The sequence below is a fragment of the Rhinolophus sinicus genome, linkage group LG02 (genome assembly GCF_036562045.2).
Source record: "Rhinolophus sinicus isolate RSC01 linkage group LG02, ASM3656204v1, whole genome shotgun sequence".
Lineage (NCBI taxonomy): Eukaryota > Metazoa > Chordata > Mammalia > Chiroptera > Rhinolophidae > Rhinolophus > Rhinolophus sinicus.
The window spans coordinates 45,712,273-45,738,673 of record NC_133752.1 but is presented as its reverse complement, the minus strand read 5'-3'; the positions used below and the strand labels follow the sequence as shown (position 1 = coordinate 45,738,673).

General features: G+C 35.2%; 1 protein-coding gene and 1 long non-coding RNA gene across 2 annotated transcripts in view; one reads left to right on the top strand and one right to left on the bottom strand.

The window, feature by feature from the left end:
* LOC141569643 (uncharacterized) overlaps positions 1-26,401 on the bottom strand; it is a 166,203-nt gene that overhangs the window by 132,192 nt on the left and 7,610 nt on the right. Inside the window, exon 2 of the long non-coding RNA XR_012493358.1 lies at positions 7,883-7,932. This is a non-coding gene — a long non-coding RNA (uncharacterized LOC141569643). The remainder of the gene's footprint in view (positions 1-7,882; positions 7,933-26,401) is intronic.
* On the top strand, positions 1,929-14,328 carry IBSP (integrin binding sialoprotein). Its single transcript, XM_074323764.1, has 7 exons — positions 1,929-2,045; positions 4,401-4,468; positions 4,562-4,612; positions 4,704-4,781; positions 8,371-8,433; positions 12,563-12,724; positions 13,279-14,328. The coding sequence occupies exons 2-7, from the start codon at positions 4,415-4,417 to the stop codon at positions 13,801-13,803; spliced, it is 933 nt and encodes a 310-aa protein (XP_074179865.1). The 5' UTR covers positions 1,929-2,045; positions 4,401-4,414; the 3' UTR covers positions 13,804-14,328.

Here is a 26,401-nt window from a genome sequence, read left to right as displayed (position 1 = left end):
AGGATGGTTAAGTGGTTCACATGGTGTGGAATCAGGAACAAAAAACTCCAGTCAGTTCTCTACTTCTTTCATTATATCATATATTGTTAACAACATGCTCAGTGATTATAATATACCAATTACTCTGCTAGATACTGCATGTGATATGGCCCCAGCATGAACAAATTTACCCAAACCATAAATCCAGAAGTCATCCTAGGATTCTCTCCTTCCCTTATTTCTACTAAGTGCTTTTCATTTTATCTATTAAACATCTCTTTTATTTGTTCTACCCTTTCAGTCTCCACTGTCACTGCTTTAGTTCAGGCCTTTATCATTGCTTTCCTGGACCACTAAAATAGCTTTTGGAAGCTCCTCTCCTCCAATCTTGCCTTCTTCAACCCAGCTCTGCCTTATCAACAAAAGATTTTTTTCAAACTGAAAATCTAAGTATGTTATTTTTCTGCTTTGACCCGTTGGTATTTTCTCATTTCATGATGGAGTCCATACTCCTTAGTGCAACCTACAGCCCCATCCATCTTCTGGTTTTTGCCTATCTAATCACTCTCATTTGTCGCTACTTCCATTCACTCTATTCCAATCTATTAAATTATTGAAGTTTTATGAATATGCCAGCAAGGAGATAATAATGATTAAAAGTAGACTCTAGAATTAGACAGACTTGACTTTGATCCCTAGATTCCCCCATTTACTAGCCATGCAATCCAGGACATACTTACCATCACTGTGCCTCACTTACCTCACCTATAGAATGGGAATAATCTCACAGAATTGTTTTCTGTGTGTGTGAAGGATGAGTGAATTAGCCCAAATGAAGAACTAGCACGAGAGAACTTAGCAAATACTAGATGGTGTCATCATGTTGTTTACACATTTCCATGTCTTTAAAATCCACTCCCAAGAGTGCTTTCCTCTTCCTTCTTGATAACCTCTTCCCTTTGATAACCTAGCAAATTCCTAGTCTCATGTCAGGGCCCAGCTCCACTGCTCTTTTGTCATTTTGAATTAAACCTCCCTATTTCTGCAATACCTCTAAACCTTGTAGATAATTTGATTTCTGTGTCCAAAGCTATATGTCTGTCTCTCTATACAACTGTGAAATTTTTACTGGCAGGAACCAGAGCTTTCTTATATTTGGCTGTCCCTGTCCTGGAACATTGGCTCATCGTCCTGGTTCAGGACAGAGTGGAAAGCTCAATAAGTCAAAGTTTGGTTAACTGACCTAAACTGATGGAGTTGAATTGAGTCAAAAGGGCCTCTCCAAATTCCCATTTTATGAGTCTACCTATTTTCCAGGCAACTTTCCTGGAGTAAAAGAGGGTTTATTTAAAACATCTAATAAGGTGACGGGCATACTCATTTAATAATGATATTTATTAATTTTTGGTTTCTCGGGTAGACTTCACAACTGGGGTAAGAATAAATTTCCTGTACAAGAAGAACATGCAAGTTATTCAGCTAAATTTCCCTTTGCAAATTAAAAAATTAGCACTTTAGTTTATCAATAAATTCCTTGTGGACTTGGTTTTTCTGAATCATTTCATTAACAACAGATCACCCTTGCCAGCTCTAATCCTATTTTCTATTAAACTAATAATGTAGGACTGTATCTAATGACAGTTAAGTTTTCCTTCCTTTCAACATAGTGAACACTTGTATAATTATGACATTTTTAAATGGTTAAATCTTTGCTATTTATTTTAATTCGAATCCAGTGTATTATATATATTCAGAACTCAAACCATTCATCTTCATCTAAACCTTCAATTAAATTCCACAATGCAAACCTCTTGGCACTAGGACCATGTTTCATGTTTATTCAAATGAGTCTGTGTCTTGAAAAAGTGTTGATGTTTGGGAATTTTTTGGTGAGAATCCACATTCTGACATCATCTTTACCATGACAGTGATTGGCTGTTGGAAGGCAAAGAAGAGTTTATAGCCAGCAAGGGCAAGTGAATGAGTGAGTGAGAGAGCAGAGAAAATATTCAATCTGTGTCACTCACTCCTGTGAGCCTGCCTCCTCATTCCAGGACTGCAAAAGGGTAAGATTTAATATGACAACTTCATTATCTTAAAATCAGACACTCCACAGCTTACATCTTTGGATTTCACTGTAAATTTGTTATTTAAAAGTTGATATTATTGCACTGTATAGAATGGCTATGTAATTTAACACTTGTTTATCATTAAACTAGTACCTCAGATTTTTAGATTCTTCCCAAAAAACTAAGCTTATTAACCTATGCAAGTAAGTTCTTAATATTATGCACATAAACTAGAAAATTATGCTTCCTACTTTCTATCTCTCCACTTCATAGATAACTCTTTGTTTTCTCATTCTGATGCATTCTGATAACCTGACTGAAATACTATTTCGCATTTGCAAATCTGCCTTGATGTATGCAGATTTCTCCATAACTTATGCCTAATCTGTACTTCAATTACATACAGTATCTTTTCAATATGATATACATTCAGTTTCAAAGTGTTAATATTCTATAACTCTAAAATCAGTATGGAAAAATATATAGTGCCAGAGAAATAAATAATGTTGGTGGTTTATCATACTTTTCCAATGAAAATTTATAATTATCTTCCTAAAAGTATCCTTTAAGAATGTTTAAATTGTTGTCTGAGTTATTAAAGGTAAATATAGAGGTCTTTGCTTTTGCTGAATCACAAAATAAATAAAATTAGATTTTATTTTTGCAGCCAATTACTGCCTACATGAGTTGCTTGGTTCTTTTTATATTATCCCTGCTATGTTTTCATCTAGTTGTTTTTATGGCTTGTTATGAGAAATTTATGTGATCAACACTCTTTCTACAGTTCCATGTTTTTAAGTTTTTAAGCTCTATAATATTCCAACCCTTTTCCAATGAAGTTGCAGGGCAACAATCTTCTGTTTATAGGTGGGCTCCATCATGGATGGCAAAGTTCAAAGTATTATTCAGAGCACCCCAAGAGCACAGAAAGCTTCTGAAACAAATGGGCTCCCCTCAGGGGCAAAGCCTCTTTATCTTCCTGTGGCCATCAAGAACTTTACTAAAGTAGAGAGGACTGTGAGGAAGTGTGTAGGCATCAAAATCAAAAGACCTAGTCTGCCACAAATAGAGTGTGACTTAGTACCCAACACAGCTTCTCCAGGCCTCAAGCCTGACACTGTGTAATGTTTGTTTTAGTGCAGATACTCAATAAGGATGAAATAAGTCTTGTTTAATGATGACAAAACGCAAAATCAACTTCGGGTACAGTATATGACATGGGTTTTATACATTTTATATATTACTTTTCCAAGTATGTTAATGGGAAAATTGACATCATCATTACATATTGCTTCTAAAATGTTGCCAATGCTGCCACTCTGTGTGAGAAAGCACTCTCGGTTACATGTGTGTGTCAGTATAAATGGGTGTTAGTAGGCTGTCAGTAAGTTTAATCCAACCTCTGTTAAATTGGATTTAAATCCAATAAAATTGGATAGGATCTCACTATCTCTCTCCTTTTTCCTATGAGGAATCTATGTGGAACTGAAATCTTTGCATGGCTGCAAATCCAACACCATTAGAGAACTATCCCCACTCTGAGAGTTGCATTTTAACTCTTCCTTGACCTTGGAGATCCCATGATCCATCCCATGGCAGTTTCCCCCACTAGTGATGGAAAGTTTAAATGGAACTGAAGAAAAACCTAACTTGAGGAAATTTTCCCCTGATATCCCAAGGTGAAACTGATGAATTCTCCACATAGAATCATCCTTCGTTAAACATGGCTGTTTGGTGCAACATACTATGAAAATAGTATTTCACATATTATGGATCATTTCACACACATAAAAGACAATACCAAGTATTCTAAGGTACTCATGAGAAAATGGCTCATAGTCTCCATTTTATAAATGACCTTTTAGTTCAAAAGCTATTTAGAAGCTGGGAATGTCTGTAGAATTATTGGCATAAAAGCAATCATTTACATGTATTTATCTTTGCTTAATTTGTTAAGCAAAATAAATAGGTCACATAACTACACTAACAATTCAATTCACTTGGCTGATATTCCTGTGGCAATGATATTAGAACTCCTAGCCCCAAAGTGAAGTATGCTAAGCATTCAAGCCCTTTGCAGTTGATGAAATGGTCTTCCAGTGACAGATCACAGAAGATAGGTTAAGACCAAATATGGAATTCAAGATTAATTAAACAGGTGTGTAAAGTCAGTCTTCTGTCACTTAAATAGAAGGAACAACTTTAAAACAAAAGCAGAAATTTGGTCTCAATTAATTAAAACTATAGTTGGACAGAAAAATAAAAACAAATTAAATATTTCATCTAATCTGAGCAAAAAAGTTACAGTCTTAGTTTTAATATTTATTATCTTTACCACTTCATTAATTCCAGAAGCAATCTCCACAATGAAGACTGCTTTAATTTTGCTCAGCATTTTGGGAATGGCCTGTGCTTTCTCGGTAAGTTTTTTATTGAAAACCTATAGTTGCTTCCACTTATGTCTTTTTATGTGAAAGAGAGGATATGTTATAATTAAATGTTCTTTTAAACAGATGAAAAATTTTCACCGAAGAGCCAAATTAGAGGATTCTGAAGAAAATGGGGTAATTAATTTTAGCACACTTCCTTGGCCTGACTACACTTTACAGTTATTGCACATTAAACACGAATATACCATTTACTTTGTTTATGCAGGTCTTCAAGTACAGACCACGATACTACCTTTACAAGCATGCCTACTTTTATCCTCCTCTAAAACGATTTCCAGTTCAGGTAAGTATAAAAATTAATTTTCCTTCTCACCCATTACAATTTAAAGGGAATCAAATTTAACTGCAAAACACCTCAATTCAACTCTTACTGAAATTCAGCCAGAAAGACTACTTATTACAAAAAGTTTGTTTTTAATGTAATAAAATAAAATCTATTCCTAAGTTCTTTTTTAAGCAGAAATATATACATAGAGTAAAATCATTTGGACCCAGTCTAAAATGATATAATAAAAGCAAATACCTTGGCACATTGAATTCAGGTAGCGCACCGACAAAAGTGGACAATTTTATCAGTTGTTCACAATTAAGTCAATGATAATGCCACTCACTAATTGTCATGTTATAGTTGATTCAATACTGTCATACAGCTGTTTTACATCCAATAAGTGAGAGTCTTTTATTTGGTTGGAAAAAAATTGGCTTTATAAACAGTAGAGACCCTTAAAAAAAACCACATTCTTGATAATCAACGGTGACTACTGAAGATTTTTCTGAACCTTTGACCTGTGTACGTCACTAGAGCAATAAATTTGCCATACATTGGAGCATAATTATAACGGAAGTGTGGCTCAAGAAATGCAGAAGAAAGAGAAAAATTTGTGAAGTAAACTAAAATGCTGGCAAGAAAAACAAAACATTTTTAAAATTTGAAAACAAAAGGAAACTAACTCAGTACTAAAAATGAGAGTATCTGTTTTTATTGGGTTACCAGTGAAGAGGGACTTTGAAAACTGGAGGGTGTGGTGTTGATTTTAAATATACATCTAAACAGCATTGTGCTATTTTTATTCCTATAGAGTTTGGGTTTAGGGCACCAATCATGCACCGTTTGATCCAGGACTCCTGAGACACTAAAAGAAGTCAGGATGCTAAAAACGATGTCTCAGCACAGTGGCTTGGCATAGCACCCTACCATATGTTGGGCTAACCCATCTCTAACTCATACAATGATAGGAAATGATAATTTTAAAGTATTTCTAGCACCATAATAATTATGGGGAATGTGTGTGGCCACAGAAATATGAGCACAAGTGATACAGTAGTTGTGGGTTTTCAGAATTGTCTTCCATTCTTTGGTTCACCTCAGGCCCATAAATAAACATTGCTCATTTGAAAGTTTGCTTTGTTTTCTTTCTTAAATAAAATGGAAATGATAATAAATTTAAGTTTCTGACTACCTCTTCAACTTTTCTCTATTGATGGACTCAAAGCTCATAGATCTTTAAGTAGATCTTTAATATATAAAATTTCCACAAGTTATATACAAATTAGTCCATCTTAATTAATGTAGAATTTGTAAGTTAGTTGTTTTAATAAAGAATCCAAGAAAATATGTCTCTCAATATAACAGTCTGACTTAGTATTTATCTAGTCTCCTATTTTGCAAAGTTTTATTTCTAGGACTTTTTCCCTTACATGTCTACGTATATGGTTTGCATATTATTTATCCTCTTAAGTCTACTAAGTATTTAGTGCCCAGATTGTCACCCCAAAATGGATTAAGCTGCATTGGCTTTGAAATCTGTTTATATGAGTACATAATCATTTCTAAAATATCAACTCACATGAGATATGTTATATTGTTTGCAAAGCTATCAACAGTCTGCCATAGCCCATAGCATATCCACCTGTGTGATTATAGAAATGGAAGTACAAATAATCTTAACACCTTAAGCATTTTTAAGTGAGGGAATTGCTTTGTTATGATTCAAATGATACTTGACTAGTGCGTAAACTCTTAGAGGGTAGGAATTTTATCTTATATTTCTTTTATTGAACTCATCTCTGCTATCACAGTGCTCGATACAGGGAAACTGTCCACATTTCCAACCTCATCTCTTGCTATGACCCTCATTCTCAGTACAATGCCCGGAATGTATAATGCCCAGGGATTGAATAACTGGAGTAATATAAGTTAGAAGGAGTAATGGTATATAAATATATATCTTTTCTTATTTTCCTTTCTTTCATTACCAATTTGTCACTGTCTTATTGATTTTCCAGAAGTCTTTCATATATATATACATGAAAGCATAAATGAAAGAAAGGAAAATGAGAAAATGCCAAGGCATTTCATGCAGTTTAAAAACTGTTCTCACTGTAGATATTAATTGAAGAGTGATGTGGTTGGGGTAGGAAGAAGGCTAGACATGAGAAACCTTGAAAAATGATTAAACACTCCCACTGAAACAAAATATGCTGCGTAAATATGCTGTCCTCTATATATAATTTAATAAAAATAGTTCAAATATAATATTATTCTTTATTGACCCTCTGGGTTGAGGAAGGCACCACCATTAGGTCATGCCAGCGGAAGAGCAGGTCTAATTATTCTCTTTTCCACTCGAGGTTATTCTTGGCTCCAGGGGACAAGCATTCCCTTTCCTTGGGTGGCTGGTGTGGCCACCTGAAGAATGAGCCCAGCAGGATGGCTCTGAACAGGACTGGGACATAATTGTTTCCTCAGATCTGATCTCTAACCCTGAGGTTCTTCTACAGCTGTATTTCCTAAGACCCAAGGAACTTAACAGCATCATGAGAATCAAAGCTAAAATTTGCATGATAGAAAAGGAAAGAAAATTAAGTTGGGTATCTATTTGTATACCTGTTGCCATTAGGAGTGGTTGCAGAAAAAGAAGGAAAATTTATTTTGGATTATCACTCGGAGAAAGATGAAGAAGCTCCTCTACAATCTTAAAGGCTCTAAAAGCAGATGTTTAGATTTATATTTTCTTTTAAAAAGTAGCAAAGCTCATTAGCTTACATTTTTATGACGGACTCTTTGGTTTGATTTATTGTCATTCAATATTGAGTTCTTTAGAGGGATGGTACTAAAAAATCTCCTAAATGAGTAAATGAATTGATTTTCCATATATATTTATCAATATTTTAGGGATTAGCTTTAATTAAGTTGAAATATATTAAAATTATGTGCAAATTTAATTTCAAGTAAAATTCTAATTTAAATTCACCAGGAAATCTCACTAGTTAAGAGAATCACCCAGTGACAACTTATATTTTATAATAAGTCTAATCATCATTTTATTCATATTTTACAAAGAAAATAAAACAATGTGAACTATGCCTTAGCCCACGATTTACCTTGAACTGGTTGGAGAAGTCACAACAATTCTGGGCTTCAGATTCCTTCTCTGTAAAATAAAGAAATTGGAATAGATAATCCTTTTGTTCTCTGAGAGTAAAGTAATTTTTTGAGTCATTGCTCTAGTTTTTACATACAAATTGTTTGAACATATTGTCAGTACTTTTGAGGTTGAAAACGGAACATCTCATATACAGAGGGTGCCAAAAAAATTTATACACATTTTAAGAAAGAAAAAAAATGTATTAAAATTGTAATAATAAATACTGATAACAAAAGATGAATACAAATCACGTATATACATTTTTTTGGCACCCCTGGTTTATCTTGATCAGTGTAAAATGCCTTTTTCTCTCTAACCTCATTTTCTATATGCCCAATCTCCTCATATCTTTCCCACGTTAGCATGAGAACAGTTCTAAGTAAATAAATGTAAACCTAATTACATGTTCATATGTGTATGAATTCATGTGCATATTTTTTTCAGAGCAGTGACTCATCTGAAGAAAATGGAGATGGTGATAGCTCAGAGGAGGAGGAAGAGGAAGAGGTAAGGAATTTCTGTAGGTTTTTCACAACAAACCAGGCAGCACAAAAACAAATAGGAAACTAGTGTACTGTAGTCAGGACTCAGCAAATAGCCATTGCCAGCTTACCAACTGCCCACAGTCTTCTATTTTGGGTAAGTGGAGTGCTATTTAAATTAGAATCAACTAAAATAAGCTGTTTAAAACACTATTGCTGTTTGGGATTAAAGTTATGTGTAAGTGGTACACAAAACCAAAAGTGTCTCCATTTTAAGTGGGAGAAGTATAAATTCTGATAAAAAGGTAAGTATTATTTATATTTAGGTGGATAGACTATGATGCTAAAAGACAAGTACATAATAGTTCTAAACTCACTGCTTGTTTTAAGGACCGGACTTAAACTTAGTACTAAGTGGTAGTAGATGAAAACTAATCTTATGTCCTCTACTGTGTTATTGTGATTCATCTGACTTTCTTGACCCACAAAGTAAGGTTGTTCTTTTTAATAAGAGTGTCATATGTCTTTTTGTCTAATAATAAAATTCATGTTTTTACAAAAATTCACATACTCAAGATGTAAAGATATCATCTGATATACTACAACAAATTAGTGTAGTTCATGGCTAAAATTCATCTATATATCTTGACAATTGTGCTAACATGTTTATAACTGACAATGTTGCCCGAGGAAACATACTAATTTGGTACATTTTCCTGGATTGCCAATTATAGCAATCCACTGGTTTAGGAACCTTCTAAATTTAGGTGTTCATAGGTGCTATTTATGAATGGACAATGACAGTCAAAAGTGGATCATGGATAAATGTCTACTATCTTGAAAACAAAATGGTATGGGAACTTTAAAAGTGACAAATAATTATTTTAATTGTTTTAACCATATAATTAACATTTCCAGTACCACAATTTACTGGAATTTTGCTAATAGCTTAAAGGAAGGCCCTAACAAGAATGTCAAGCCAGTAGCAGGAAAAATGCCAACTACGAAATCCCACAAAATTTTGCCTGTAATTCCATATAGTAATTTTACACAAGAACTACGCTAGAGTAATCCATTTAACTCCAGCTGTTTGCTGTACAGTGATTGTAAAATTGCCTTGCCCTGCTAGATTTCCCAATTAGATTAGGTTCCTTTTGACAATGGTTCTTTATTTATTGTGATGGTGGTTGGGGATTGAGGAAGATTAGGACTCCTTTAGGACTCTGACAAAATCACACACATTCAAAAATTTGCCAACAATCTCTGAACATTTATGGTTCTCCCAGAACTTTCCTACAAGCTCCCCATGACGTAGGGGACTTAGAGTCCATAAGTTCCATCCCTCTTTGGGGAGAAACAATGCTGTACTCTCTTCTGTATTTTCTCACACTGTTAGCATAGTTTTTTATACATATATGATGCCCAGTAAATATTTGGTGGTTTGATTTTAAACCTTCAGAGGAATAAATGCTCTAAAAATCATTCATTAAAAATGATAATGGAAAAGTGGATGACTAAACCAGAGAGTCTTCCATTCTGAAGAGATTCTGTAACTTCTGTTTCTTCCCTAAAATTTCATTGGCAGAGGTTAAATACAGAGTCCCCAGGAATTGTATTCACATGAGAAGGTGCTTAGGCATATATTCTATTTGGCAATTATACATTTTTTACACTCCTAAACTATTCAGCGTCAATAAATATAAAATCTTTATTGAAATATAATATAATATAATATAATATATAATATATAATATAATATATAATATAATATAATATATCACAATTATCATAAGTATACAGGTCATTGAAATTTCAGAAATTGAATACACAAGTGTAACCAGCACCCATATCAAAAAGCAACACATGCTTTGGTCTCCATTCTACTCATTAAATATGCCCCACGAAGGGTGACTGCTATGTATTTTGACTCTTAACAAATAGATAGCTTTCGCCTATTTTTGTGTATTATACCTGTATGGAATAATACAGCATATACTCTTTTGTATGTGACCTATTCCACTCTCAACTTCAGAGATTGATCCATACTGTTCTGTAATTGTAAATTGTTCATCCTCATTATCAGTATTTCATGTGAATGGGCCATAATGTATTATTCTTCTGATGATGGACATTTGGATAGTTTCCAAGTTTGGGTTATAACAAAGAGTACTGCTATAAACATTCTAGTGCTCCTTTTGGTGAATATATGCATTCATTTCTAGAGACCAATTTACCTACAAATGACATTTCTAAGTCAAAAGCCTATGTATATGTTCAACCTGAGTAGATGCAACCAGTTTTCCAAAGCAGACATACCAATGTAAACTCTCATTGTCAGTATATGAGGGTTCCAGCTGCTCCACATTCTCACCAATACCTTTTTTTTCAGTCACTTTAGACATTCTAGTGGGTTAGTAATACTTTTTAAAGCACAAATTATTGCTAATTTTTCTATTAACTAATATATTTGTCAACAGACTGGCCTATTTTCCTTTTAACTCACTACAGCAGGACGTCCTTAAATGAAGAGTGTAGGAAAAGAAGGGTGCTGTAGGAGAAAACACAGACATCAATAAGTTGGGAGTTTGGGCCTATGGACCCTGTCGCTAATGAACTGCTATCTGTTTGACCTCATACAAGTCATTTATTCACCTGGACCTCAGACTTTTTACCTGAAATGAGGGTACACGGCCCAACTTGTATATTCTCTTACTCTAATTTTTCCTCTTCTATCTCTGAAAGATTTATTCTGTTGGAGTAAAGCATAAACATGAAAAAATAAATAAACACTATAGTGTTTATGGGAATTTGGCACAATTAGTTTAGAGACTGTTTTGGGGTAGACCCTAGTAGTTCCAAGAGTTCATTGAAACAGAGGAATTTACAAATTTTATGAAACAAACGTAATCTTTTTATTCACTTATTTTAATAATAAGGCAGGCTAAATCTAAGTTTTGTTTGTTTTCACATCTTAAAATATAGGGTTCCAAGTTGAAGTTATCTTAACATCACAGTATCTTTAAAAATGCATTAAAATGAATTCAATTTTCCAGGACTCATTTAAAGTAAATGAATTCCATATGCACAAATTCCTGACTTTTAATATTAGCTATGAATTACATTGTGAGATTAACTCAGTTAACAATTGCCTAACACTATGGAGTAAAGGAAAACAACTAAAATACTAAAGATTATAATAAGCATTCATTTGAGGAGTGGTAGTTTTTAAAAAACATATCATGCAACAACACATTACTAAGGATTTCTTAGAGTGTTTAGTTTCTTCACTGCACAGAAAAATTGATTGTGTGTCAAATGCCTGACATCTTTTAAATATTGCATATGGCACAGAACTGGCTTACATATTGGCAGATGGATTTTGAATTACGTATGTCATTCTTTCTTTTAATAAACTTGAAAGCAAATGAAATATATTCACTTCTTTTTGGTAGTAAATAAGATATGCTATAAAGTTGTTTGAAAGGAGTTGTTTTTTATTAAAAAAAATTCCCTTTTGAAAAAAATATCCTAGGTGCAGTGTGGATAATTCATATAAATCCTAATCATCATCAACAACTTCATGGTACACTACAAAAGAGTCAGCTTTTTGAATTAGAAAAATATAGCTTCATCACTTACTCTGAGAGCATAAGCAAGTTATTTAGCTTTTCTGAGCTCATTTTCCTTTTCTAAAGAGTAAGAGCAATAATCCTACCTATTGGGCTGCTATAAAGAATTTTAAAAAATATATAAAGTTCTCAGCTTATTTGTCAGCAAATAATATTAATTTATGCCCATGTTGTAGTAATTAAAATAATTACTTACTGAGACTTTAATTGATATACTTTAAGAGCCAAAGCCCTGTGTGAGGTGATTCTAGATAGTAAGATATACAGAAATTATTACACAAATATTTTTGAATTGATTAAATAGAATGTAGGAATATCTAAAACACACTATAGAATGGGATAACTGAGTTGAGTTGTTAGAAGTGAGAAGTGCAAATGGCATAAGAGGAAGCAGAATTGTCAACACTGGGTGATGAGCTGGCTGAGGGATAAACATATTTTCCCCAACAATGGTTCATGATTCCAACAAATCTTGAGTTAGCTTCTGGCTGAAATAAATTTTCTTGCTCTGGACATTTCTACCAGGAAACGTCAAATGAAGAAGCAAACAATGAAGAGTCTAATGAAAATGAAGAGGAAGAATCTGAGGCTGAGAACTCCACACTTTCTGCTACCACACCTGGCTATGGAGAGGAGACCACGCCTGAAACAGGGACTGTAGGTCTAGCTGCAATCCAACTTCCCAAGGTAATAATTCTTCCAAAATGTTAAATCTGATTTCATGTCTTTACTGTCTAAGGTTTACTGTCTAAGTCTAAGGTTATCCCGACACTATATACAGAATATTTTATATTATCTGCTTTAACCCAAAGCAAGAGAAGACATAATTTTCCTGTTTACAAATAGGGAAAGACCTTTTCCCAGGCAAGTTCTCTTTCCATGTTATTACACTGACTTTCTACATTATAACGGAAGACTAAGGACAAGCATCTCAGCAATAGATAAAAAGTCCTGAGAAATGCCATTGCATTTCAGAGAAGAGGATTCTAAGACAGAGAAAGTGAGTAGTAAAGCTAGAGAAAGCATCTCCCACAGAGACGTCTTATTTATCAGGTACATTTTTCCCTATCAAAACCCAATGACAAAGGTACTAATTCTGATTTTCTTTTTGGTTAAATTGGCTTCAATTCAGAATTACATGTAGAACAAAGCTATCGGTACAGCCTGTGCTGGATGAAGTTATGATCCTGTTTTACATTTTTCATGCCTAGATTCGGATTATTTCAAAATTTTCCTTACAGACTGGAGAAACAGGAAAGAAGGCTACAAAAAAGGAGGAAAGTGATGAAGAAGAAGAAGAGGAAGAGGAAGAAAATGAAAATGAAGAAAACGAAGCAGAAGTGGATGAAAATGAGCAGGGTGTAAATGGCACCAGCACCAATAGTACAGATGTAGAAAATGGCAATGGTAGCAGTGGTGGAGACAATGGAGAAGAAGAAGGGGAAGAAGAAAGTGTCCCTGATGCCAATGCAGAAGGAACCACAGTGGCTGGGGAACAGGACAATGGCAGGTTCGAACCTACAACTCTACCGCAGGAGGTCTATGGAACCACACCCCCACCACTGGGTGAAACCACCACCACTGAATATGAGGGGGAGTATGAACAAACAGGCACCAATGAATATGACAATGGATATGAAGTCTATGAAAATGAGAATAGGGAACCTCGAGGGGACAATTATCGAGCCTATGAGGATGAATACAGCTACTATAAAGGGCATAGCTATGATAGCTATGATGGTCAAAATTACTACTACCCCCACTGAAGGCCCAGCTTGGGATGAATTCATCTATTCTGGTGCTTCATGTGGCTATGATTTTCAAAGTTCAACTCAGGAAGGTGCAATAGAACACATGTGCATATTATAATGTGGAATGGTGCTACTGTTCCAAAGTGATCTTCTGTAATTGCTTCTGCATGTAATGGGCTTCATGTTGCTTTTCCCTTGTATGTTATTGAGAGGTCATTGTAAATTAAGGCCATTTATCAAATGGTGAATCAATCCATGAGATAGAGTTTGAGTGAATGTTTTGAGGCTGTAGTTCTCTAAATCGTATTTTTAAAGTGTTTGCTTTATTACTAACAGCTAAAACATACTTTGTTCAAGGAGTGCTTTTAAGAAGAGATTCATCGACATTAAGACACTGTATACAATAATTGTGTAGTTCTTTAATCATTACTACCTACCCAACACTGTATAGTTTAATTATCAACCTCATGTATTTTTATGTGACCTGTATGTATATTCTATCTATGGGTTTTATCACAAATAAAAATGCAATCCTTCAAATGTGTTATTTGGAGAAAAATGAGAGATTCAGAATGGAAAAATGTGAGACAAGTTGGGAGACAATTCAGCTAAAGGATTAAAAACTTATTTCTAATATGGTTTAAAATTCAGAAGAACTATTAACATTTTCTTGTGGATAAGTCAACATAACTAAGATTTTGACATACCGGTGGGCAGGGTCTGCCATATACATCAGGGGAATAAATGGTTTTTATTAGAGTTGCCAGATTTAACAAATAAAAATATAGAATGCCTAGTTAAATTTGAATTTCAGCTAAACAATGAATAATTTTTTAACATAAGTATGCTCCATGCAATATTTGGCCTTTGTGAAACCCTTAGGACATACTTATACTAAATAAATAATTCATTGTTTAGCTGAAATTCAAATTCAATTGAATGTTCTATGCTATATCTGGCAACACTATTCCTACTTACTTTGGTTTTGGGTGGCGTATGGAGTGGGATATGGTAGAAAACTCTTACACACACACACACACACACACACACACACACACACACACACAGGGCTGGTATGCAAACCCTTAACTGCAATTCATGCCTTAATATAATCTAAAAGCAAATTTCAAATGGGAGTAGTGAAGGAAAGTAGATAGTGGGAAGAAGCAAGAAGACAAAAATTTATCAATCTTTTTATTTATTTATATTCATTTATAAGGTGTGTTGAGCATGTACTATGGAGCTGGACAATGTTTAGACACTGGGCATATGAAAATGAAGAACCCTGTTCTCTAAGTGATTTTAGTCTGATAGCTAACAGTTGTTAAGGTATTACACGCATAACTCACTGCTCCTCAATTTTTAGTTTGAAAAATACCAAGCCTTTTAAGAAGTTGGAAGACTAGTACATGAGCACCCTAATACTTTTCAACTAGATTTACCAAGGGTTAACATTTTGCCATATTTATGTTATATTGTTCTGTTTCTGTGTACCTCTCTTCATATCTTTGCCAAACCTTAGAGTGATTGCAGACACTATGACATCATGATGCTTCATCCCTAAATACTTCAGCATTTAATATAAGAACAAGGAACCCTCCTACATAGCCACAAAACTGTTATCATTCTCAAGAAATTTAACATAGAAATGGTAATATTTTCTAATATACAGTCCATATTCAAATTTCCCATTTGTTCCAATAATATCCTTTATTGCTAACTCATTCAATCTTCACAAAACTCTATCAGGTATAAAGAGGTTATCTGTGAAGTTTATTAATATTCTACAGTCATTCATTTTTACATAGCAAAATTGGTTAATCTTTTCCTTTATGTTTTCTTCATTTGCTTTTGACTCATATAATGTGGGTGGCCAGTACCTGCGATCCTACCTCGGGGATCGAGCTAGCTCACTTCGATACTTGAGCACAGAATGGTAACTGTTCCCCACCATTGCTCTAAACATCTAGGAATCTCCTTTAGATTAGTGGGGTTTGTTAGGAGAACTATGACAAGGCATTTCTTGGAGTAGGCAATGGCAGCAGAGGAAAGATTCATGGCCTAGCCGAGACACCAGCATGAGGGGGTAGTCACATGGTGAGGCCTGTAGACAACCAACTACCCAGGGCCTAGATGGAAGCAAAATGAAATTCTCACAAAAGGGTGCACTGGTGAGGGTTGTGATTTATCCCATCTCCTGGGCACACCAATAATGCCCCTTTACAGTAGTTCTCTCAGTTATATCATGCAAAAGCTCTTCATGGAAGCCATCTCTTATAATATTTTTCCTACTTAGGATCACATGTTAGAATTCCAGCCTCCTTCTGCCATCCTAGCTAGCTAGCCTTGCAGACTTCTTGCTTCTCCAAATTCCCTTTGACTTTCCCCACCAAAGCTCTATTTTCTGTGTTCCCTCCTAGTATCCACTGATGGCCCATCTGGAAGAAACTTGATGAAAATCAGAATTATTAGGAAAGAGAGGAGAACATTTTTATTCTTCCCAGAGGAAGATATAATCTTACCCCTGAGAATGAATCAAATGGCTCTTTTGAATGGAGAAAAGATAAAAAATACAAATAAGCTATGCTCATATCTGGGGGAAAATGATGTTGGATATTTACATTCTCTTACCCATAGAAAATTTTTTTGCCCTTGTTCACATGCAGAAAGCAGTTTGTACCTGTGAAAGAGCTCCTTAATGCCTGTTAATATGTTCTTCTTTCTCTGAGTAATAGAAGCCTGGTTTATTAGCTGGGCCTGTGGCTACAGAATAAATTTGTATTTCTTTCACTTCCTCTGAAGCTATACGTGGACATTGATTTAAGTTCTGGCTATGTGTACACTTGTTGTGTACAATTTCTTGGTTGTTTCCTTACAGAAAAGTATTGTGTTCTTCCCCTTTCTCCAATTTCTCTCTCCTACTAGCTGGAATTCAACCATGGTGGTGTCCCATCTATGACAATGGGCATGAAGCAACAGTCTATGGAGTCAAGGTGACAAGGTAGAAAAGTCTGGCTCCACGGAGTACCACATCAGCCCTTGACACCAAAGCTCTAGGAATAAATTTCTATTTTCTTTAAGCCACTATGATTGTAGGTCTCTGTTGTTTACATGCAAATGAATCCTAACTCAATAGTTCTCAAACTGTAGTCATCAGATGTTCTCATCAGATGAACATCTAATTGAGAACTTGTTAAAAATGCAAATTGACATACTGACTCAGACCCCCAAATTGATCCCCAGAAACTCTGGGGGTAGACAGGTGATCCCCATGTCCCTTACAGTTGTATTCATTAATATAATAGCTAACACTTATACACCTACTGGGTGCCAGTTCTATTCTAGACATTTTACATACATTACCTCATTTAATTCTAACAATTACTGGACATTGACTCCATCTTAAAGGTAAAGAAATTGAGTTACAGGAACATTTAGCAACTCCCCTGAGAGGATATGGCTGGTAAATGAAGGAAAGGAGACAGCTCCAGGGTCCACACCATATCTACCAATCAGAGCTTCTTTCTTTATACAGAAAGGTCACCCTGTGGAGATAAGTGAATTCAAGTGGGACTCAGATTGGGACATTTTGGATAAGAGCACATACAAGATAGGGCGATTAACTTTGCGAACTCATCCTAGAAAAAGGGCTACATACCTCATTGCTGAATATCACTATAGTCACCTTTGAAGTACTCCCCTTGGGAAGCTATGCACTGAGGCCAGTACCTAGTCCACCCTTCAAAGCAATTTTGGAACTATTTTTGGAATGGCCATCAGAGCTGTCATCATATTACCCTTGATGTCCTGAATGTCATCAAAATGTCTTCTTCTCAATATTTCCTTTATCTTCAAGTAAAGACAAAAATCATTGGGGGCTAGATCAGGTGAGTAGGGAGGGTGTTCCAGTACAGTTATTTGTTTACTGGCTAAAAACTCCCTCACAGACAGTGCTGTGTGAGCTGGTGCATTGTTGTGATGCAAGAGCCATGAATTGTTGGCGAAAAGTTCAGGTCGTCTAACTTTTACACGCAGTCTTTTCAGCACTTCTAAATAGTAAACTTGGTTAACTGTTTGTCCAGTACGTACAAATTCATAATGAATAATCCCTCTGATATCAAAAAAGGTTAGCAACATTGTCAGACCTCATATAACAACACTAATGATGCTTTACTCTTTTGTCCTTAAGTGTTAATAAGAAGATGTCATTTTATAGGTTTCATGTCATGCTCAGATGATCAAATAAGAATCTTTTTGAGCATGGTAACTGCTAGTAAACAAGGGAAATACCCTTTTATGTTGTTGTTAAAATAGGACAACACCTTGTCCCTTGTCAAGCTGTCAAGCATTCCCTACATGACAGTGTGACTTGTAACAGAGCCACAAGGATCTCGACTGCAGCTGTTAGGTTTGCACCCCACAGTTCCTTTATGGAGTCAGTTTATTACGTACAAAGAGAGCAAAAGTAGGATCAGCATGGTGTCAGCTCCCTGCAACCTTGGTCCTGCAGATGACACTGAATTGTAAGGGCCAGATGACGGACAGCACAGGTGGTAGGTAATTTTGCTACTGAGGAGCGAGCTCTCACCTATAGCCAAGTGGATAGTCTTACACAGAAGTCTGTGGTTGAACCCTAGAAGAGGGGCGAGGTTGAAAGGTTCATGCTCAACTGACACTAGGGAGATGGATAAGAAATAGCCCTATGACAATCTCCCAAAAGATACAGAGGTGGGTGAGAGACTGCCTGTGGCTTCTCTTCCCTAGGCTGCTTACCCTTTCTTGCCCCAGTTGGAATCACAGGGCACTTTGCCAAGACTTGGGTCAGACTGTGGTTAATCCTTGCCTCTGTGTCTATATGGAGATGGGCAAGGTTGCCAGGAAGTACAGCAGAGCTCTTCTCCTACACACCTGTTCCAGATGCCAAGGTTTGGAAGGCTTGAGTGTCCTGGGCCATTCTAAAGAGGCCGGCCACACAGGGGAGTTGGGATGAGCTTAGAAAGGTCCTAGGGCATGAAGAGGATTACTTCTGTGAGATAATCCATGGCAGACCTGTGGGCCCTCACCAGGCAATGGTGTGCTGAAAGGCTTCCCAGCATAGGCCACACCACGGGCGTGGATGGTCTGTGTGCCACAGGGCAGCTGCTTCTCAGACATGACTCTGCCCTTCTTCCCATCGTCACCCTAGGTTTCATCCCCTCATTTCAAGTCCCTCTTATCTCGTTCAACATGATGCCTCCATCAATATTCTCCCCAGCTGGTAGCCCACGGCACCCATATTTAATCTATGGGAGCACTTACTATCCCCCTTTTTTCAATTTATTTTTTGTAACATAAACTCTATACCCTGCTTCTTTCACGACTGGCCTTGTTGATTTCCTACCACCATTTCTTTTTCCTGACACCATACTATATTACTGACTATATAGTACTATGAAATCATTGACTATGTTCTCTATGCTGTACTTTACATCCCCATGACTATTTTGTAACTACTAAGTTGTACTTCTGAATCTCTTCCCCTTTTTCACCCATTCCCCAAACCCCTGCCATCTGGCAACCCTCAAAATGTTCTCTGTATCTATGAGTTTGTTTCTCTTGTTTGTTTATTTTATTTTTTAGGTTTTACATATAAGTGAAATCATATGGTATTTGTCTTTTCTGTCTGACTTATTTCACTCAGCGTAATATCCTCTAGGTCCACTCATGTTGTTGCAGATGGCAAGATTTCATTCTTTTTTTGTGGCTGAGTAATGTTCCATTATATATAGGTACCATTATTCTTTATCTTTTCATCTATTGATAGACATTTAGATTGCTTCCATATCTTGGCTATTGTAAATAATGCTGCAGTGAACATATGGATGCATATTTTTTTTGAATTAGCATTTGAGTTTCTTTGGATAAATACCCAGAAGTGGAATTACTGGGTCTTTCTTTGTCTCTTGCTACAAGCTTTGTTTTAAAGTCTATTTTGTCTGGTATAAGTGTTGCTACCTCAGCTTTTCTTTCATTTCCATTTTCATGAAATATCTTTTGCCATTCTTTTACTTTCAATCTGTGTGTCTGTCAATTTGAAGTGAATCTCTTGTAGGCAGCATAAGTAATGGTCTTGTTTTCTTATCCATCTAGCCATCCTATGTCTTTTAAAACATTTAATGCATTCACATTTAGAGTATTGTTGATAAATATGTAGTTATTGCCATTTTATTCTTATTTTTTATCTTTTTGTAAATATTTCCACCCTTACATTTTTAAAATACTCAGTAAGTTAGAAACTGATTAACTTGATTTGTTGATCTAAGAATAAAAGTTCCCATATAAATTACAGTCTGTTGTATTCTGTTCTTTTTCAGGAGGTTTCTTTCTTGTGTTTCATGACAACCAGCATCCAAGAAGACAATACCTCCATCAATGTGTACAGAACTTATCTCTTTTTAAAATGCAATCAACCTTCACTATTTTAGTCAGGAATCATCAAAATTTCTCTGTAAAGCAGAAGTCAGCAAACTGCTTCTGTAAAGGACCAGATAGTACATTTTTATGGCTTCGTAGGCCTATGGTTTCTGTCACAACTACTCAAATCTGGCATTGTAGCAAAAGTAACCATAGACAGTATGTAAAGAAATGGGCTGGCTGTGTTGTAATAAAACTTTATTTGCAGAAATAGGTGATGGGCTAGATTTGGCCCACAGGCCATATTTTGCTGAATCCTAGTATAGATGATTGTATAAAGTCATAACTATAAAGAACTGACTAATTTAAAAATTTAGCTGTTTGATTACTTAGGATATAAACAATCAGTGAACTCGCTATCTTTTCTTTCCTTCCAACTTGAAACTTGGTAATTTGTTTCAAACTCTTAAAAAAATTCATTAAAATTTCTGGTGCTTGATATAGTAATCTGTGAGTTGTCACTTTTGTGCAGATACTTAATAAAATGCTTCCTATAGTTCCTAGATTTAAACACATCAAGAAGTATTCTATTTGATAAATGATATTTAAAGATAATTTTTTCACTATCCTAATTATCATTTCAAATTTTGTGACAAACATTATCAGGTAAGTCTCATCTCTTAGCCAACTAAGGGAAAAACTGATCTTGATTCTAGCTCTAGGATAGTTATACAAAATCAACTGCACAACATAAAACCATTACTTATACTGTGTAGAAGGGGTTATCTTCAAATCCAGGACCATAATGGTAAATTCCATGCATCTACTTGGCTAGGCAAAGGGGTGCCCATATTAAACATTATTTCAGGAAATGTCTGTGAGGGCATTTCTGGATAAGATTATCATTCAAATAGTGGACCTCTGTAATGTAGTTTGCCCTCCTCAGTGTGGGTAAGCATCATCCAATTCTTTGAGGCCTTGAATAGACAACGGGTGAAGGAAAGAGGGATTCACTTCTTTGGTTCCTTCCTGCCTGTTAAACTAGGACAACTGTCTTTTTCTGCTCTTGGATTTATACCATCTGCTCCTTGTTTTCTTTGGCCTTTGGATACAGACTGGATTTACACAACTGGCTTTCTTGGGTCTCCAGCTTGCAGATGGCATGTTGTGGGATTTATCATTCTCCACAGACATGTGAGCCAATTCCTCATATAAATCTCTTCAGATATAGATATAGCTATAGATATATAGATACATAGATATATAGATATAGATATATCTTGTTTCTCTGGAGATTAATATAGTATACCTGATTAATATAGTATACCAAACATTTTGAAAGTAATTTTCAGTAAATGCTCAATACCTGATTCAGGCACATTGTATTCTCCAAAGATAGCTCTAACACTATGTCCCATTACAAAAGCTCTTTCTCAAAGCTACATTGTCACTTCTCCGTAAAGGCATGGAAACTATTTCTAGACTCCTTTGAATCTGACTGCTTTGACTAGTATAATGGCATTGACTTTATAACAGTTCCAGGCTTAGCTCACAAAACTGGACTACCAATTTCTCCGTTCTTCTTTTGAGACCCTGGAGGGTGTCAGGAGGGGAGAGGTCTCTTGAGAAAGAACAGAGTATAACAGAACATAATTTGCATGGGAACTTTTATTCTTAGACCAGCAAATCCAGTTAATGAGTTTTTAATGTCCTGAGCCACCAAGTAGGAAGTCCAGCCTATTCTGCGGAAGAGAGAGGTCATGTGGAGAAGCACCAAGGTGCCATCTTGGATATGCAGCCCAGTCAAGTCTTCAGATAACTCCTACACCTGCCCCTCTCTGAATGTCCCAAATGAGAGATTCCAAGTAAAGAACTTGCAGTTGAGCCACGTCAACCAACAGAACCTTGAGAGATAATAAAAACATTAGTGTTCTGAACCACCAATTTTGAGATAGTTTGTTACATAGTAATAGGTAACTGGAACAGGAACTGACAAGCATGGAGAAAATCTGAGTTCATGAGAATTAAGAAAGGCATAAGAGAAGAGCTAAAATAAAAAATAAAAAAAGCAATGCAGATAAACATGAAGTTAAAAACTTAGAAGACTAGATATGCTCCAATTTAGTAAGAAAATGTTAGTATGTGTCCAATACAGCGAATAACTAGCTGGTAAATGTCATCATATTCTGTCTCCTAAGGAGAAGATTCTTGGTTCTGAAAAACAAAGCAGCAACCTCTGAAAAAGACTATTTTGAGAATAAGAGATATTTCCCCCTTGAGGTCACAGAATAAAGTTTTGTAGCCACTTCCAGCAATGTCATCATGTCCTGAAAAAAAGGGTTGGTATCATTATAATTACATTTTAACTACATCCTCTGAGTTACATTTTAGGGTGTACTAAGACATCTTTTTAATATAAAAATAAAATAAAATTATATTGACATGTCTTCTTTTTGCTAGTAATAGCTGAATGAGTAAACAAATAGCCTAGAGAAAAGAACACCGCTAGCTTCATGCTGTTCCATGACCCTCTGTGGTTCTGTATCTGGCTGGAATTTTTATGTACTTCTGTTGAAATTCCCGAATACTGAGAGAAAAAAATAATAAAAACTAAAAATAAAAATAATTTTAGGGTAGATGAGAAAGTTGGTTGTAAGTGATGTTTTAGAAAAAAAAATGACCTTTTTTAAACTTAGGATGAATATGATTTGATACTTGTGAATGAACATATTTAAAACAGAAACATTTTCTTCTGCTAAAAAGAGGGCAAGACTTCAAGCACACCTATCCTGGACTCTATTCTGGAGATCAATGAGGAATAAATACTTCTATGAAATGCCTAAAGCTTTGACAAAGTTTTAAGGGTGTATATGGTAAAGAGGAGATTACTAAACAAGATCCTCATTTTCACTTATGACACTGTGAAGATTTCCGCCCCTGGTTCAGAAGGGGAAATACTGTATATTTATTGTGCATGTAAATTAGAAAATAGTCATTTTACATCAGAACACATGGAAATATGGAAATATATATAGTATATATTTATGTCTAACTGCATAAGATAATACAGAGAAATATGTTACCTAATAGTGTTAAGAATAAGTAGGGGACAGAATAAAAAGATTGTCTACAATACTAAGTTTGTAAAAATGTATATTAAAGCAATTGGGCCTAGAACACAAGTACAGAGAAGACAGGTGGGAGATTCCAGAAATAGATGGGAAAACAAACAAACAAAAAAACACAAAACCTTATTCCTGGATGAGGGTCCAATAGCTGGAACTGGTAGTGTAGTTAGCTAACATTTTAAATGATTGTTCTCACTCAAGTGAAGGGAAAGAAATGAAAAAGCCACCACAAAATGAAACACATTCTATGGACTACTTTTATCTAAAAATCTCTTTGAGGAGCAACTCTATGTGTCAGCATGGCAGAGGAAAGCCAGGCTAGGTGGCTCATTGGTGGAGTTGTCTGTTCTTCAACCATGAACCAAGAACCAAAAGAAAATTCAAGTGTCCATTTCTTGCCTTTTTCTATTGCTTCCTAGTTTTGTTTTACTGTGTTTTCCAGTTTAATTGAGATAGTGTGAGGATAGATAAACTTTTATGGAATCCTGGTCTTCATCTTTTATTGGTTTCTAAGAAATTTATAGCAAAACTGTTAATTACACACAAAAAAAAACTTTAGGAAACTTATGTTCAGTTTGTGAAGGTCAAGCTCAATCCAGAGAGCAAGTTTCAAGAGGGTAGAAGTAACATCTCTATTTCATAGAACTTTAGCAAATGATTTTTTTCTCAGGTTTTTTTCCCCAGAGTTTCTTCTCTGTAACCTTTCAGCCAGAACAGACTTTTTTTTTTTTTTGCTTTTTATGCTTTAGTCAATTATAGGTTCTAAATTTAAGGCTCAAGTTGATTTTCTTTGTCTTTGAGCTTTGCATTCATTGTAGCTTTGGGAGCATATATATTTAGCTACTACCAGTTTACTCCTTGGTAGGACTAGTAGCCAAGTCAATTTTTTTCTCTTAAAATTATATGAATTTTCTCTCATAGAACACAGCTTCATCTAGAGAGAATTAGATGCTTTCCCATCACTTAGATGCAGGGGAAATCTCTTTCACACACTATAATTCTTTGGGAAGAAGGAAAAACAAAGGAAAGGCACATTTGAGAAATATCTGAAACTATAAAATAATATCAATGAAAAAGCCAACCAATATTTTCTAAGGCCAACCAATATTTTCTAATATTTTCAATATTTTCTACCACACGCGTAAATGAGGCACATATCAGGTGCCTACACTTTTACCTGAATCATTCAAAAGTATTCAGTTAATATCGTGGAACAGTGTTCAACCTTAAAACTGCATAACATGCTAATTGCTATAGAAATTCCTGAATTATTCATTGCCTTAACGGAATATTAAAAAAAGCATTTTTGTGGTATTCATATGTCTCCTCTTTATATAGCTTTATTTTTTTGTTCAGTCTTATAATTAACTGAGCACTTTCTTATTGTCTCCTTTACTTCCATTTGCTTGTGAGTCTGATTCTGTCTCAATCAAATCCTTTGCACTTTGCTGAAATTTTGGTCATTAATATTTATGATGTCTAGAGAAATGACTTTTAAACTTCAACTCTATTATTTCTTTCACTTACTTCAATGCTTTTCCCCCCTTATTAAATAAGTCATACAAGAAGATATGGTAGGAAAATAAATAGAGGACAGAAAGAGATACAGAAGGATTTCATCTTAACACCAGATTATTATTTAATGACGGGAAAAATGGGTGGGATAGATAGCTATTATTTGTCACTTAATTTAAAAGAAGGTACTGGACTAAGTACCTTGTAGACATTTGTTAATTTAATGTTTATGCTGACTTTATGAGACCGTATAGTGCCACGGTTTCCAAACTTCACTTTGGAGTCAGATTGCCTAATTACAAATTCTGGCTTTTTATACTTGCTAGATATGTCACCCTAAGCAAGTCACTTAACTGCTCGATGTCTCATTGTTAGTGCGAGGGTGATAATAAAAGTACCTACAATGTAGAGTTCTTGTAAAAATTAATTGAGTTAATGTACCACACTTGGATCATAGTAATCACTCAATTAAAGTTTATCTTATTACTATGCTTCTCATTTTCAGATGAGAAATTGAGGCCCACAGAAGCCCATTTAGTTGCTTAAACAACTGATACCACAAGTCAATATTTGAACTCAAGTCTGTTTGACGCCAAAGCTACCAGAGTTGAATATTTCCATTGTCAATGACAATGTTCAAATACTCTAAAACCCATGGTTGAATGGCTATGATCAACAGAGGCCCAGGCCAACAGCTCATATTCTAGTCCTGGCAAGTCTTTAAAAACCAGTTCCAGACACTCAGAAGAGGAGCTTCAGAATTTGGATGAGGCAAAAATAGGGATTAGCCTGAACTAGAAAAGACACGATTCTCTAAGCTAAAGCTGTCCAAAGGCCATTTTGTTTGTTGTATTTTGTTCTTTTTCTGTTTTGGAAGTTAGGAGAAATTGGGACTTTACACTTAACTCTCATTAGGTATCATTTATAATCTGTTAAAGTTGTGTTTAACTATACATAGTTCTTATCACTTGATATGGGTTAAATAAGTCTTACATTATCTTTTATTGATGTTTCACATATAGTTCTAATGTAAATAACCCCTCGAGTTATTTTAATATTTTTAGACTGACCCCCTTTACCGTCTTCTACTACTTCCCCCCCCCCTTTACCCTCTGGTAACCACTGAATTATTGCTTGTGTCTATGAGTTTTTGTTTCTTTATTTGTTTGTCTTGTTCCTTTGTTTCTCTCAGGGTAAAGGGGGTCAAATATATGGTGATGGAAGGAGAACCGACTCTGGGTGGTGAACACACAATGTGATATATAGATGACATATTATAGAATTGTACACCTGAAACCTATGTAATGTTACTAACCATTGTCACCCCAATAAATTTTAATTAAAAAAATATTTTTAGACTGAATGGAACCTCCTGAAATATTCCGATCAAATATTGGCAGCCAGATTGGGCAAAATAAAAGGGCCGACAATTGCCTTAGAAAGGCTTATTCTAATATGGCGTGCTATGTCCACCCATTCAGAAAGTCAATGTCCTAAATTGACCACTTTATAACATTCATATCCAAACTCGAACTCTCAATATTTTCCCCCAAACCATTCCTTCTGCAGTAATAAAA